The following is a 16,166-nucleotide window of genomic DNA, read 5'->3' on the forward strand; positions in this document are numbered from 1 at the left end:
GGGTTGGTGTACAGCAACTCCAGTTACCACAGCCCCCACTGCAGTCAACCCAGTCCTTTCAAGAGAAGTGGTGAGGATAAGGCAGGCAACTCGCAGGTCCCCACAGGCTAAAGCCTGCTTCACTGTCCCACTCTTTTTTGGCAATAGACTCCCAGCCGGTTTATTTTGGACTTGGTGGTGCACAACCACCATGTGGGTCATATTGTGCAGCATGGCTATGCCCTTCCTCAATAATTGACTATTGAAGGAAGGCTCGCAACAGTCAGTAATGAACCTCCTCATAACAGCGAACATCATGACTTTGTTAGGGTTCTCCCATCAATGAGCTGAGGTCCCCCCACTCTTTGCACAGGCTTCCTTTTTATAGGAACTGCATTCTACTTTTCAGGGCTTTTCATCAGTTGCAACAAGTCCAGGATATTCAGGCTATGACCCCAATATTTCTGCTTTGGTCTTGTGTCTCTGTGAAAGCAGTTCTGAGTTACCTTCTGCATCCTACTTATTGACTATGTCGCATGCCATATGTGGACTGTGAAAGTCCTAGTACGCTCAGCATCTAGGAAATCTGTCAGATGAAATTCAGGTTTCTGAGAGTGCACACAATTTGTAATGGTGACTGCTGGACTGCTGTTGGACAAGCTTCAGACCCCTCTCCCTTCTCCACCCAAAGCTGATGGTGGTGACAGATGCAGCACTGCTTTGTTGGGGAAAGTCATCTGAGTGAGGTGGAGGTCAGTTGGACTCTTGTCTCTGGCAGAAACCCAGCTCCATATAGTTGGAGTTGTGGGCCATTCGTCGGGCACTGAAGACCTTCCTTCCGTTCATCAAGGAAAGGCTTGTGCAGTTACGGGTAACACCACTGCCATGTGTTACTGCAACAACGCGACTGAGTGAGGCCCTGTGTAAAGAGGCTCTGCGGCTACGAAGCTGTTTGGAGCATCTGGCATCTTTCTGATTGTGACCTACCTGGCAGGATCCTTGAATGGCAGGATGGATGAGCTCAGCCGACGGTGAGTGGCAGATTACGAATCGCATCTACATGCCTAGGGGGTGTAGGACATCTTCCAACAGTTTGCCAGGCCAGCCATCCCCGTTTAAATCATCTGTTGGGAAGCGCTTTATTAAGGGCTTGAGACACGTGTTGGCTTCCAAACTGCTTGAGTGGTACCTTAACTTGGTGTTGACGTTTCCATATGTACTTCCTTAAGTACAGCTGCTCGTTGCGTCTTCTGACCTAAAAGCGAAACAAGAGATGCAGTGCATTGGAAGGACCAGAGATGGCAGCTTGGGCCCTTTGGCTGTGCACTCAAACAGTGATTGGAATTTTTATGTTTCCTTCAAAATTTGGTTATTCAGGTTTTAACAATTGGAATACAAAGAAATAACTTTACAGCAAGATTACAGTTGGTGCATACAGTTCACTTGGGGGTGTGCGTCATGTGTTATCCCTAGACCAGGAGCCTCAGTGTAAACCTTCCGTGGCTACTGGAGTAGGGAGAAAAAACAACCTCCTCCTTCCTTGTGGGTCCCTGTCCCCACTATGCAGACCACATATGCTCAGTCATCAGTGGGGGAAGGGAAGAGGAATCCCCCCATCCCCCTCCCCAACCATGCTCCAAGACAGCGACCACACAGAGGCACCTCTGTCAAATCCAGTGTGATTCACCAAATGCTCACTGTTTTGTGATACCTGCAAGTCCGGTGCCTCCCCCTATTTCATGCTCCTGCTCTACACTCACATCAGTAGCCCCCACCTCGTCACCCCCATCCCGGTTCTCACTTCCGCTGTGTTCACACCTGCCTACACCAAGTGCATCTAACATACTCAACCACATCTCAAGATCCCTTTACGCATTCTCGTCCATGGGCACTCTGCCACCGCCAACTCCAATAGGTCTGCCCTGCATTTAGCCAGCGGTGGCCGCCTTAAGCAAAGGGTTGTGGGGCAGGTGGAACGAGCGTGGGAGGGGTCGTGTGGGAGGGGAGAAGGCTGGATTAGAAATACTATATTTTAAAAAAAAATGTAACTTTGCTTTAGCTGCCGGCTGCCTCCAGCGTCACGTTGCGCCGCCTCTCCTCCTACTGCCTGGTCCGAGTAGTCCCTGGGACAGACTCCTATCCAATCCCTATGCTGCAGAGCAGCGCAGGGATTGGCCTGAGTGGGCTAGAAAGACGCTCCGCTCAGGCCAGGGAGTCTGTGGAGACAGCCGGCCAAACACACATGAGCACTTAGGTGGTTGAGTGCAGGTAGCACTCCTTCTCCCCTCCCCCATGCCTCGGCCCTGCCCCTCCCTACAGCGCTGGCTCAGAGCCGGCAAATGTAAAATAAAACAATGCAAGAACATAGTTTTCTTTTTCTTTTTGCTGGCTCTGAGTAAGGCTATGGCCGACACTTCTCCGCCATTGCTGAGGGGCCACCACTGCATTTAGTATGCACCTGGGGTGATTGGAAATGGTAACATATGACCTACGTGGGAGATGGAAAAAAAATCTGAAACTATCTGGCAACCATTGGTGGACTTTCTCCAAGATGAAACACCTAAGCCCCAAGACATTGAGTGCTTTAAGACTGAATGGGACTCATGATGGGTTGCTCTAGGATTAACTTTCGTTCTTCTGATAGAAGAGCTTCCCTCTTAATTATTTCAATTTGATCACCTATGACATAGACTCTATATTTGAAGAAGCAAATTTGGCTGCACAAAGATGAGAAGGGGGATATATTTTTTTTCCTTTGATTCTTGCCTTCGATTTTTGTTCATAGTCTTACAAGATAACATTATAAAAATGGTCTAAAAAAAAGGAAAAAATGCAAAATGTGGTGGGTCAAGAAGGACGTTTTCTCAAGTAACCCTGATCTCAAAACACAACGGTTTTCAACAGTCTTAGACGAAAGTCTGTTTCTGCTTTTATGGAAAAAAATATTTTTTTTTCCCCGATTCAAAGTAAAGGATGTTGTACAGTTGGGACTGTAAAGTGTGGTTTTCTACGTTCACAAATACGTAAACTTTGAGCACTCATTCAAAACGTATTTTGCACTTCTCAGATATTTTACCATTGTGTCCCAAGAAGAGAAACCGTTTAGATTGCAGAAAGAATAATATTGCCAGATGTGATTCAGATCTTAATCAACCCTGGGATTTACTTCAATAGCAATTAAATTGCTCCTTTGCCCAAATTCTTTCCTGCAATCTTAGTGATAGTAAAAAACAGTTCTCCTGCATTACATTGTATATTGGTTTCACATGTGTTTGTATTGTTCTTTTGGTAGCAGTAAGCCGTCAGAATACTTTTTTGTTGCAGTAAATGTAGTGTATTGTTAGTGCCCCTAGTACCCAGACCTTCTCTGTCCTCATTAATGGTGAATGCATTAATGTTTCTGGCTTTGTAGATATCTTTTAGTCCTTCAGGAAGTTGTCTTGACCTGCTACCTTTTGCATTGCATCTTTTCTTTGTTAAAGTTTTAAAGTTTCAAAACAGTTTTTTAATACAACCATAAAATGCACAAAAGTCCAGTTCTTTCACATTGTACTGTTATGTACAGTTACTTCATTTTATGCTTTTCTTTTCTCTATACCAGTCTGTGTTCTCACGTTTTTTTAGTGCCGGTCTTCCGTCCTTTTAATTTTAGGTGGTATTTTTAAAGGGGCTTCTTGTATTTACTGCATCTAGGTTCGGCAGAGGTTTTCTGTGCTGTTATTAGCTTTAATAGAGGTTCACTAATTCTTAGGAAAATATATTCTTAACCAGTGTCCATCTAGACTTTATCATTACTGCTATTTCCCTACATTCAATAGCTCTAGCGGCAAGTTTTATGTTGGTTTTATCAGGCCTTGATTGTTTTTTTCATTTATGAACCCAGGGAGTGTGGGATGCTATACCGTTTAAAATTACATTACTACTGAATAAGGTTTGATTGACTGACTTATTTTTCTTGTATTTGATATGATCTTCTTTGGGTTTTTGTTGGCGACCATAGTAACAGGATTTTCTAAGTTCAGGGCACATGAGAAGACAATAGTAATTAATGAAACATGTTTTTATTTTGCTTCACACTAAAAACATTTTTAGTTTATTTTGTCTCCAGATTTTTTTTCTCATTTCAACAAGATGCCATGTAAATATTTGTTTATTTTCAAACAGAATTCTGCAATTTCCTAGACCGGTTTTGCTAGAAGATCTTATTTCTAAAGCTAAGGTTGCCTTTGGACAGGCCATGGATCTACATTACAGCAATAATGAGGTACTGATATTTAATTTGTTGTACCTGCTTGAAATTATTTTTTAGGTGCATATAATTTGTTTATTTTGTAGATAAAAACATATTTAGATGCGTTTTAATATTCCTTTTAATTTCAGCGTACTACTTTATGCTTGTCTGCCCTTCTCTATGCTTGTGATGACTGTGTATCATTAGTATTTAGTGGATTTTAACTTACATTTTGTTGTCTTGAAGTGTGAGAATTTTTATTTATATTTTCCATTTTGTAAAGCGCTTAGTTACATCGCCGGTATGTCCACGCACTAGGTTCTAGAACTCTAGAAAGGAGCAAACGAGAGTCTGTGCTTGGGCTAAGGAAATCGGAACCTAGATCGGCAGCTAGATCTTTTTTTTAAAAATGAAATCCCTTGCGAGAGGTACTTTCACAATGTTTGGCTCTGAGTCACTGGCAAGGTTTACATCTTTTGGCTGCAAGATATCGAAAGGATCATACTCCCATCCTGACTTTTTGAAATCTCCACACCGTAACCAAGTGAGCTCCTGTAGATCTTAAATTGGGTGTAGGTGTGTAAGAATTGACTAGAAAATAATGTAGAGTATTGAGAAATTGCTGTTTGGCAGAATGTATGGGTGTGACGCGGTCCACTAGATAGGTCTTGGGCCAAATTTGAAATTATATCAGCATTAAGAAGCCACGTGGGCATGGTAGGTCGAGCTTTATTTCTAATGCTTTCAATGGAGAGGATATATGGATGGTTGGGTAAAGAATATATTCCTTTAATTGTTGATCTGAATTCTATCCTGACATGCAAGGTTGCCATCATATATATTTTGGAGGAGATTGCACCGTGTGTAAAGAGAACCTTAAGGTTGAGAATAGAATGAGAAATTATATGGAGTGAGTGACTAGCTCTCCTTATGCCAACCATTTCTCATGAATATTTTGTATATTCGTAGAAGGCCTGCTGAGACTCCCTCTGACTGTTATGCAGCATTTACTTTTTAGGTAAAGGTGGTGATGTGAGTGAAGTCCCTATATTTGAGCTTTAACGCTACGTTTGTATTCAGTAGGTGGCAAATTGTGCAGATAACACACAGAGGTACCAGGTATGGGTGCCACCTTTATCACCTCTCATTTTGTCATTAATTAAATGCTGTCTATACAAATTTAGCAAAACAAGCTTCAATATATCTTGCTGAAAACGTCCTCTCTATGCTGCTGAACATATGTAGATGTTTCAGATGTATTAGCTAGAATTTTCAGGCGCTGAAGATCTGATCTCTGTTTTGGGTATATGATCAGCCTTTATAAATGTTATATGTTAAACTAACAGCTGCAGTACTTTGTCATTATTTCCAAAGTGGCCGAGCACTTTTCCAGGGCCGGTTGTGGTTCCCAGTCCGGCCCTGATCCACACAGTTTAGGTCCTTTTGTACCTTTCTTTTAGCCTCTCTTTCCTATCAGATAAGCAGAAATCACATTTACTTCAGAGACATAAGTAGGAACATTACTTGATTTATTCCCGCTAAGGAGGAAATCCATTTATTGCTGTTGTCACACTTTAGTAAATTTCCTCACTATGGCTTATTATAGCTTGATGTAGTGAGCTATACTAGCCATTAAAGGCCCGCTCCAGCGATAAAGTCACGAGCTGATGGCAAGGGCCTTTAACACAGGGGCAGGCCTTTCGTGGCTGGTATAGCCCCGCTACAGTGGGCTATAAGGCTATTAGAACATTCCGCCACTAGAGGGCAGAATGTAAAACAAAGGCCTCAGTTATCCCATCCCCTCGGGCTCCAATAGGCCTTTGTTCACATGAAGGACAAACATTACAATGTTGGAGCTCCGTGCTTTTACCAGCCATTAGTAACCTGGAGCACTCCATTGTCTTCACAGGAGCTCTCAACATTCCAGTGTTAAAAAAAACAGTTCTATACAGAACCAAAATAATAAAAAGCATCTTGTATAGCGCCTGGTTACACTTGGAATAGTGTGTCCCCACGCTGTATAAACAAAGGACTGGGCTGCTCCTGAGGGAAGAAGAGAATAGAAATAGGGAGGCAAAGAACGGAAACTCATAGCTTTGGGAACAGATACGTTTTTTGTTTTTGACGGAAGCTCCTCTCTGATGGTTCCATCCGGAGTTCAATGGGTAGGGAGTTCCATTGTTTACTGGCCAGGTATTTAATGGACCGGCTGCCCATACGCGCCCGGTAGATTCTGGGCACTTGAAAAAGCATACAGCCAAGAGATCTCAACTGGCGTTTGGGTTTATACTTGGTCAGTAATGATTGGAGATATTTTGGTCCTTTACCTTGGGCAATGCGATGAGTCATGCTCATTGTTTTGAAAACAACACGCTCCCGTATGGGCAGCCAATGGAGAGTAGCTAAGGCACGTTTTCCTGAGAACTTTCTGGACAGGTTAAGTGTCAATCTAGCAGCTGCGTTCTGCACGCATTGCAGACGATGGAGACCTTTTTTACTCAGGCCCATGTTCAGTGAGTTGCTGTGGTCAAGATGAGGGGTTACAAGGGTATGTATTAAAGTTTTTCTACTAGTTGCAGGGAGAGAGTCCAGGGTCTTACGCAGAGTCTTAAGGATGCCGTAGCATTTACCTGCAATCCCTCTAGTGTGGTGTTCGAAGGACAGAGATGAGTCTAATCTGACCCCTAAGTTTTTCACCTTCTCTGAGGGCTTTGGAATGGCGCCGAGTTGTGGTGGTCACCATGCCGATGACCAGATGGATGGAGTTTTCCCCAACACAAGAAGCTCCGTTTTATTCGCATTGAGGCGCAGACAGTTGGTATTCATCCATCCAGCTAGATCACTAAGACATGCCGAAAAGCTATCCGAGGCTTCCTCGGATGGCCGAGAAAGTGTCACTACTAGCTGAGTGTCATCTGCGTATGACACTATCTCGACCCCATAAGCCTCAACTATCTTGGCCAGGGGTGCCATATAAAGATTGAATAACGTAGGGCTCAGGATTGAGCCCTGCGGTAACCCGTGCCTGAGTGATCGTACTTCTGATTTAAAAGGTGGGCAATGGACTTGGAATTGCCTATTTGCCAGGAACGCATGCATCCATTCGTGAGCCAAGACCTCAATTCCAGCCTCGCTAAGACGAGAGAGCAGTAGGGGTTGTGAGACAGTATCAAATGCTGTGCTCAGATCTAATAGGAGGACCGCAGCTGTCATCCCCTCATCTACTCTACCTCTTAATAGCTCGGTGGAGAAAAGAAGAGCTGATTCAGTAGAATGATATGCTCTGAACCCTGACTGTGAGGGGTGGAAATAATGACCCTCTTCTAAATGTTTTATCAGCTGAGCATTAACTATTTTTTCCACCACCTTGGCACAGAAGGGCAGAAGCGATCTAGGGCAATAGTTATCTAGCTGAGTTACACTGATATTGGCCTTTTTAGGTCTCGCCTGTCGATGCGCATGCGCATCGAGCTTGCGAGAATATGGGGGCTTAACCACTCTTTACCTAACTTGCAAGGAATCGTGGCGATTCCTTGCAGTGCCCGTGACTTTTAAGCTCAATGCGCATGCGCATTGAGCTTAAAAGCGCGTGCACATGCCCCCAGCCGCCTGCCTTGCCTACTCTCTCTCTCACAGCCTCCCCCAGCTCCGCCCCCTCACTTCTTGATTGCACGGCCGCTAGGCCGTGCCTCCCCTACTCTCCTCCCCCCGCCTCCTCCTCCTACTCTCCTCCCCTGCCTTCCGTGTCGCACCTCTCCCCCCTCCCCCCCCTCCCCTACCCGCCGTGTCCTGGTTAGCGTGGGAGTTTTGTTTCATATGGCTGAGATACCCGCCACCCCCTCTCAACACAATCCCCAAAGGAGGGAAACCGGAAACAGCTCTTAAAGTTTTTGGAAGAGGGAGGGAGTGACCCTCCCGGCCGTATTTATTAAAACAAAAAATTAAAACATTAAACAGTTCATATTAATGTACAATTTCATTACCACATTGCGATGTTTGGCTAACCTTAACAGATTCTCTAATACAGAGGTTCTCCTAGCCGAACTAACATCCTACAAAACATTTTCTTGAAATATTGAAATTGTACATCCTAACGTTTAAGGGCCAACGGCAAGGTCGTAACCGGTGTCAAGATCCCTAACCAGAAATACCCCCCCCCACTTGGGAGGGGCGACAGCACTGAGGCGTACCTCAAGTGCAAACTACCAATTTCCCTTGACTTGACGGGGGCACCAATAAACTCGACGCCAGTTAAAGGTCGTTCGAGGACTCGTGTGAGGTTATCTAGAAGGTATCGTAGACCTCCCCCCAAACCCCGCACAACTTACCACATCTGCCGTCGCAGACGTTACTGGCCCCGGGAAATTCCCCAGGAGGGGGCTGTAACCCCTCCTACACAGGAAGGGGCCTTGACCGCCTTTCCTTTTCTTTCGGCGACCCATCCTTAGAAGGGACCGCCTCCCCGTTGAGGGGCCAAAGGCCACCTCTCCCGAGCGCTCCCATCCGTGTTGGGTGACGCCCACTCATAGGGATCTTCCAATTAGTGCTCACCGATCATGACCTTACCGCCCGACCAAAATAAATACGACAATTCTAACTAAATTACTAAATGACTCAATTACTTGAAAGACAGTAACAACAACCACTTTATTAAAACATGCTTACTGATGAACACTAAAGCAGGATTACTTTATTTGCAAAACATACCACAAATTGACCATTCTTTATTGCATATTCAACGTTATCATGATACTAATCACACCTGTAAACAAAGAATTAGAGTTACCACATCAAACTTTATTCAAAACAACTTGTTGTCCTCAGGGGCTGGTGGGTGGGTCAAAATTGGCTCTTTGTTCCGTTTCGAGCTCTCGTACAGCGAGGAGGTGCAGCTTCAGAGCACAGGAACAAGAGGATGCCTTCGGGTCTTGCGTCCCTTTTTATCCGTCTTCAGGGCGGGCGTAAACCCGCCCCTGCCTGCCCCGAGGGCGTGGCCAGCCGCGTCAGTGTCTAGGCCAGCCCACTCTAGGGCGGGAAAAAGCGCGCCCCGGCTACGCCGCTTCGGGCATACCAGCCGAGACGCGCCTCCCGCCCAAAATGGCTTCCCGGGGGGATCGAGGTACTCTGCCATACGTTCGGGGGGACCGAGTGGTCGCCCCTTTCCATATGGCTGAGATACCCGCCACCCCCTCTCAACACAATCCCCAAAGGAGGGAAACCGGAAACAGCTCTTAAAGTTTTTGGAAGAGGGAGGGAGTGACCCTCCCGGCCGTATTTATTAAAACAAAAAATTAAAACATTAAACAGTTCATATTAATGTACAATTTCATTACCACATTGCGATGTTTGGCTAACCTTAACAGATTCTCTAATACAGAGGTTCTCCTAGCCGAACTAACATCCTACAAAAATTTTCTTGAAATATTGAAATTGTACATCCTAACGTTTAAGGGCCAACGGCAAGGTCGTAACCGGTGTCAAGATCCCTAACCAGAAATACCCCCCCCCACTTGGGAGGGGCGACAGCACTGAGGCGTACCTCAAGTGCAAACTACCAATTTCCCTTGACTTGACGGGGGCACCAATAAACTCGACGCCAGTTAAAGGTCGTTCGAGGACTCGTGTGAGGTTATCTAGAAGGTATCGTAGACCTCCCCCCAAACCCCGCACAACTTACCACATCTGCCGTCGCAGACGTTACTGGCCCCGGGAAATTCCCCAGGAGGGGGCTGTAACCCCTCCTACACAGGAAGGGGCCTTGACCGCCTTTCCTTTTCTTTCGGCGACCCATCCTTAGAAGGGACCGCCTCCCCGTTGAGGGGCCAAAGGCCACCTCTCCCGAACGCTCCCATCCGTGTTGGGTGACGCCCACTCATAGGGATCTTCCAATTAGTGCTCACCGATCATGACCTTACCGCCACAGGCCGGATAGTTGACCGGCTATCCGGACCCCCCCACAAGCTCCTACCTAAAGGTCATGTTGTAACGTTTTTAACCATGCTAAGAAGTCTCCTATGAGTAACTCATTCCCCACCCGAGACAAATGCACACCATCCCCCAAATACATACTGTCATCATTAATACAGCCATGCGAAATAGAATGCAATGTCCTGGAACGGAACAACCTACTCACTTTGTTATTAAGTTTTCTAACAGAATGATTCAAAGCGGAAATAGAAATAGCCCCCCGCCACACCTTTCGTGGGATCATATGGGACCACGCAATTGTGCACCCCGGAACTCTCCTCGCCAACCAACTTACAGTGGAAAGCATTGCCTCCAGGAGAAGTCGTCTACCGGTGGTGACCAAATCATTGCCCCCTAAATGCACTATAACTATAGCCGGCGGTGACCTCGTCCGCCCTAACAGACCCTCGAAAAATGACTGAAACTGGTCAATACAGAGACCGCCTCTTCCGTGGAAGGACACCCTGTACCCGTATTCCCCAGCTACGTGAATCATATCACCTGCTTTGAATACGTCCGCGGCACGCCTCACGTATGAGTGGCCCACGACCCACACCTCCTTTTTCACAGCCGGTGATGTCTGACCGCTGGCCCGGTGTTGGGTCGACTGCATAGTCCGCCCCGCCTCGTAGGCTTGTGTAACTGAAAACCAAACAAAAACAAGAAGCGTGAGTACATTATTACAGCTTCACAACATGTGCAACCGCACGTATCTCTGATAACAATTGGAGGACCAACGCCCCACTCGTTTCACTTGTTCAACATTAAGACCCCTGGCTGTAGCTTCCGTAGCAGCCCCTATCCGAAAGGAATGGGTCCCAAATTCGCCCGGGTTCAAGCCCGCAGCGGCAATTGACATCGCAAGCACCCGCTGAAACTGAAATTTCGTCAGTGGGGTGGCGTCTGCGTGTCTTAACAAAGTCCCCCCCCATGATGCCACCCTTCGTGCTAGGTAATCTTCTAAACACTTTACCGGACACATGGAGGACCCGGGAATCCTGCGTATGATTACGCAGTCACCCATCCCATCTTGATCAGTCTTGGACCTTACAAAGGAGACAGTCATTGTTTCTCCCCTGATCTGAACGTGTTCCTGGCACAAACCCCCTGCCACATCCAGTTTGTTCCTTGCAACTAGTTCGCTTACCCGCATCGCCCCGTGAAATGCCAGCGAAAAAGCGGCTCGGAACAGCACCGCCTCAAACTGAGATGAACATGTGGCCGGGAGTGTGGCCAACAACTGGGACAATCTATCCAAACCTATCGGGCGCCTTTCATCTAATCTGCGACCCTCAAGGCGTTGCCACCCACGCAGCGCTTTCTGTACAACGAAAGACGCTGTCGGGTCCTGGATAGCGTGTGCTCTGGCAACAAAGGAAATGGCAGCACGATGCCTCTGGGCCGTAGCCACCGATTTCCCAGCCCTACGTAATGACATCAGAAAATTCACTACCCATTCCTCGTGACCCCAAAGCCGCTCTCTATCAGTCCCCAAAAAGGCTAAATAGGACCGAAACGCCCCTTCGTATGCCTTCCTCGTCCTTGGTGCTAGACTCTCTCCCACGAGGTGACGAAGTTCGGGGCACCGAGAGACCAGAGAGCTTCGGGAAAGGGTGCCGGCTCTGGGTCCGCTGAGGGAAGGAAACCCGAGAAAGCCTGCATTTGAAAACGAGACAGTGCATCAGCCGCCTGATTCATCACCCCTGGGACATGTTTTGCTCTGAATAGCACATTCAGTTGCATACACAGTAAAACAATTTCTTTGAGCAGTCTTAAAATCAGTTTACAACGTGCTGCCTGACTATTGATGCACTCAACCACGGTCATATTGTCAGACCAAAATATGACAGAGTGATCTTTGAACCCTTCGGGCCAGGTTCTCAGGGCCACCAAAATGGGAAAAAGTTCCAGGAAAGCAATGTTAGTTGTCAGACCACTGTCATGCCACCATGTCGGCCATCTCTGTGCCGACCATTTTGTGCCAAAGATGGCACCAAAACCTATGCTCCCTGCTGAATCTGTCCATAGCCCCAGCTCGTCAGAGGACACGGCTGGTTTGTTCCAGACCACTCGACCATTAAAATCCGCCAGAAATGCTAACCAAATACGCATGTCCTGGCGGACTTCCGCCGATAGTCTCGTGCGATGATGGCCCTCCTTTAGGCCGCCCATAGCTTGGGAAATTGACCTGGAAAAGGGGCGGGCCATTGGTATCACCCTCAGGGCAAAATTCAACTGTCCCACCAACTGCTGTAGTTGATGCAGCGTAACTTTAGATGCATTTATACATACTTGCAGAGTTGCCCTGAACTTCCCCACTTTGTCAGCTGGTAATCGAAAACAACCCTCACTGGAATCTAACTCGATCCCCAGAAACTCAAGGCAAGTCGCAGGACCCACCGTCTTACCTGGTGCCAATGGCACACCAAACTGTTTCATTAACACACAAAATTCGGCCAAGGCCTGGCCACATTCGAGATCCCCGGCTGCCCCAAGGAACAAAAAATCATCAAGGTAATGCATTACATGTTGGAAACCCGTCTTCTGTGTGAAGACCCATTGTAGGAAACTACTAAATTTCTCGAAATAGGCACAAGATATAGAGCACCCCATCGGCATACACCTATCCATGTAATAACAACCCTGAAACATGAATCCCAGGAGACGCTGGTCGTCTGGGTGTACCGGGAGCAGTCGGAACGCTGATTCGATATCTGATTTCGCCATCAGCGCCCCGGGCCCCAGGCGATTCAAAATGGCTACGGCCTCATCGAAGGATGCGTACCGCACCGAACACACGTCTGGATCTATTGCATCGTTTACAGAAAGACCACGTGGAGCTGATAAATTATGAATCAGTCGGAACTCGCCTGGATCCTTCTTGGGGACCACCCCTAAAGGGGAACAAACAAAATTCTGGACCGGGGGTACACTAAACGGGCCGGCGACCCGACCTCGAGTCACCTCTTTCCGGATCTTATCCTGTACTACGGTCGTATGCTGCAGGACGGAAAGTTGATTTTTACACTTTTCCACACCCTGAAAGTCCCCTACCGGGATGCGGAAACCATACGAAAAACCGTTCCGCAGCACCCCAGCAGAAGTACGATCCGGGTATTCACTGAGCCAGGGAATCATCGCCAAGGTATCAATCGGGGTAGGTAAAGGCGCCCCTCGGACTATATTAGACCTGTTTGGCGCCTCCTCTCCCCCCATTATCACCCGTTTTGGCTCTGCACGTGGACTCAGGATGGGACGACCCGCATCCACTACACTCATGTTTAAATTTACACGATCCCTGTGGCCTAGTACATTTACCTCTGTTGAAATTAAAGCAGAACCCCCTTTTTCCTGTATTGCCGGCAGGTCTCGAGTACTCTTCGGTACCCGTACCTGAACGAAAGGGCGTCCCCCCATAATGGCGGGAGGATTCGCCAACATTACTTCCTACCAATGGCATTTTCAACATACCCGTCTCCTTCATTTTATCCCATGTCAAAGAATCGTAACAATCCCAGGTTAAGCTTTTGTTATGCTCCTTCGCCTTTCTAAACAGATTATCGTAGCAGAACCAATGGTTACCCTGGTGTGATGTCGAGTACCCCATGATTCGCGACTGATAGGTTGGCAACTCGGAAAGCAACTCAGGCCTACGTTCCCCTAAGATCGACGTAAAAATTCCCCATGCCTTGCCCCAATTGCCAATATTCTCGTTCACTTTAAAGGCGGCCATTTTCGCGCGCCAAACACTCGGGTGCATGAGATCCTTCTGACCCTTAACATGCTCCACTTCATAATGATCAACAAGCAACGAGAAGATGTTCACATATTCCCCTGCCCAAATTTTTTCCTTAATCGCCAAAGGAACATGTTGACCCAATCTTTCTCTACGAGAGGGTGCTGACTCATCCCTCACAATCGGCAATGGCCGCTTACCTGCACCGGACGCTGACTCTGCGGTCGTACCCGTCCCTGGTGTCTTGTCCACTACTGCAGCCGGCACGGACACCTTGGCTGCCTCCCGTTTCTCACGCAGTTGCTTCATCAGCGCCTGCGCGTCGACAGCCGTGGCGCCCTCGTTACCTTTACCCAACCACGCTGCCAATTGTGCTGCCAGCTCGGGCGGCCTATCGTCCTCGGACACGGGGGTGACCACAACGGGTATCGGATTCCCCTCCTCCGGCACGGGAGTTGGTGCCTCGAGCGGGGCACTGGGACCCGGGATGTCTTCTCCCGCTGCTCCCCTCCTGGGCCTCTTGTTTTTCCCTCCCGGGGCTGCTCCCGCCAAAGGACGTTTTGGTCCCCCTTCCTCGTTCTTATCCACCCGCTTCTTTAGTTCGGACATCTCCTTCATGAGAACACGCAGCATCTGTTCAGTAGTCATGCGTTTTCCCGCCTTCTTCGGCATTCTCCAACAGAGTAACTGTAAAACAAACAAGAACGATTAAAACGCTCAAAATTGGCTCTTTGTTCCGTCTCGAGCTCTCGTACAGCGAGGAGGTGCAGCTTCAGAGCACAGGAACAAGAGGATGCCTTCGGGTCTTGCGTCCCTTTTTATCCGTCTTCAGGGCGGGCGTAAACCCGCCCCTGCCTGCCCCGAGGGCGTGGCCAGCCGCGTCAGTGTCTAGGCCAGCCCACTCTAGGGCGGGAAAAAGCGCGCCCCGGCTACGCCGCTTCGGGCATACCAGCCGAGACGCGCCTCCCGCCCAAAATGGCTTCCCGGGGGGATCGAGGTACTCTGCCATACGTTCGGGGGGACCGAGTGGTCGCCCCTTTCCATTATCAACTCACGAGTACTAGGAACTCTCTTTTTTAATCCTCACAGGAGCCACAGAGGCATGTTTAACAGCTTTCTTTGTTTGTTGTTTATGATTTATAGTCCGGGATTTTTGCCCTCTCCGCATTTGAAAGGATTTTTCGATGGCTCCCGCCCCAAGAACAATAACTGGTGGTGTCACCGGGAGCCGCGAATTCCTGTGGAAGATGTCTCTGTTTTTACCAATTTAAATGCAAAAACAGTCAGCCAGTTAAGCAATTAGCATGTCAATGCCGAAGCATGTATGGAGCTTAACCCCGGATTTATTCACGTGGAGAGAAAAGCCCACATTTTTCATACAGTATTCGGACTCTGACCATTTGTGTCTGCAGGTGTGGGGTGACTCACTCCTCTGATAATCAGCCTGCAGCGACACTGGTGCCTTAAGTATGTGTCACTTTAGCCGGAGTTCCCAGCTGTTCCCCCTTGGAAGGTCCAACTGTGGGACAAAAAATGCCGACTCATGTTTTTGTAGCACTTACCCCTTCGTTGTTCGTGTTCAACATATCTTTAGTGGATCTTGATATTTAACATTTTAGGACGTAAACTGCCGATGTAGGCGATCGTCCTTAAATTATTTCGGAAATCACTGAAATACTTGTTAGCAGTTTGAATACACTATTGGAGTGCAGTCACCAAACTCTGCCAACGGGGTGGGGGGAGGGGTGTTTATTTTAGAAGAAGTGTTTGCAACAAATTGAGAAATCTCAAATTGTCCCACCCCCATGTACAATTTGTTGTAATCGTCCAGCCTTCATTTACGTTCTAGTACTTGTATTTTACCCATACCGCCCGACTAGATTTCTAAAAATTACAGATGCCAATATTCCACGACAAAAATAGGTGTTGCTGACTTTTATGCCATGTGTACTTCCACAAGAAAATATATATATGTATATCTACTCAGCCCAGCCGTGGTCACACCAGAAACCAAGAGGCCTCCTATTTCTCTGAGGCGCGTTCATGCGCACGTCACCTCCGTGCACACAGAAGGTGGCTCGCGCGAGTGGACCGTGCACGCATGTGCATACTGATGTTTCTTTCATCCCTGCCCTATCCCTGGGTTTCACCTCACCCCCTATGTCCAACGCATCCACCACCACATCCCCCACCACATCCACCACCACATCCACCACCACATCCACCACCACATCCACCACCACATCCACCACC

General features: G+C 47.7%; 1 protein-coding gene across 1 annotated transcript in view; it reads left to right on the forward strand.

The window, feature by feature from the left end:
- Nucleotides 1-16,166, forward strand: part of MAP3K2 (mitogen-activated protein kinase kinase kinase 2) — a 409,487-nt gene that overhangs the window by 154,757 nt on the left and 238,564 nt on the right. The window contains exon 5 of the mRNA XM_086954496.1: nt 4,144-4,243. Within this exon, the coding sequence (XP_086810622.1) occupies nt 4,144-4,243 (100 nt within the window). The remainder of the gene's footprint in view (nt 1-4,143; nt 4,244-16,166) is intronic.

This window comes from Lissotriton vulgaris, chromosome 2_1 (assembly GCF_964263255.1).
Source record: "Lissotriton vulgaris chromosome 2_1, aLisVul1.2, whole genome shotgun sequence".
Classification (NCBI taxonomy): domain Eukaryota; kingdom Metazoa; phylum Chordata; class Amphibia; order Caudata; family Salamandridae; genus Lissotriton; species Lissotriton vulgaris.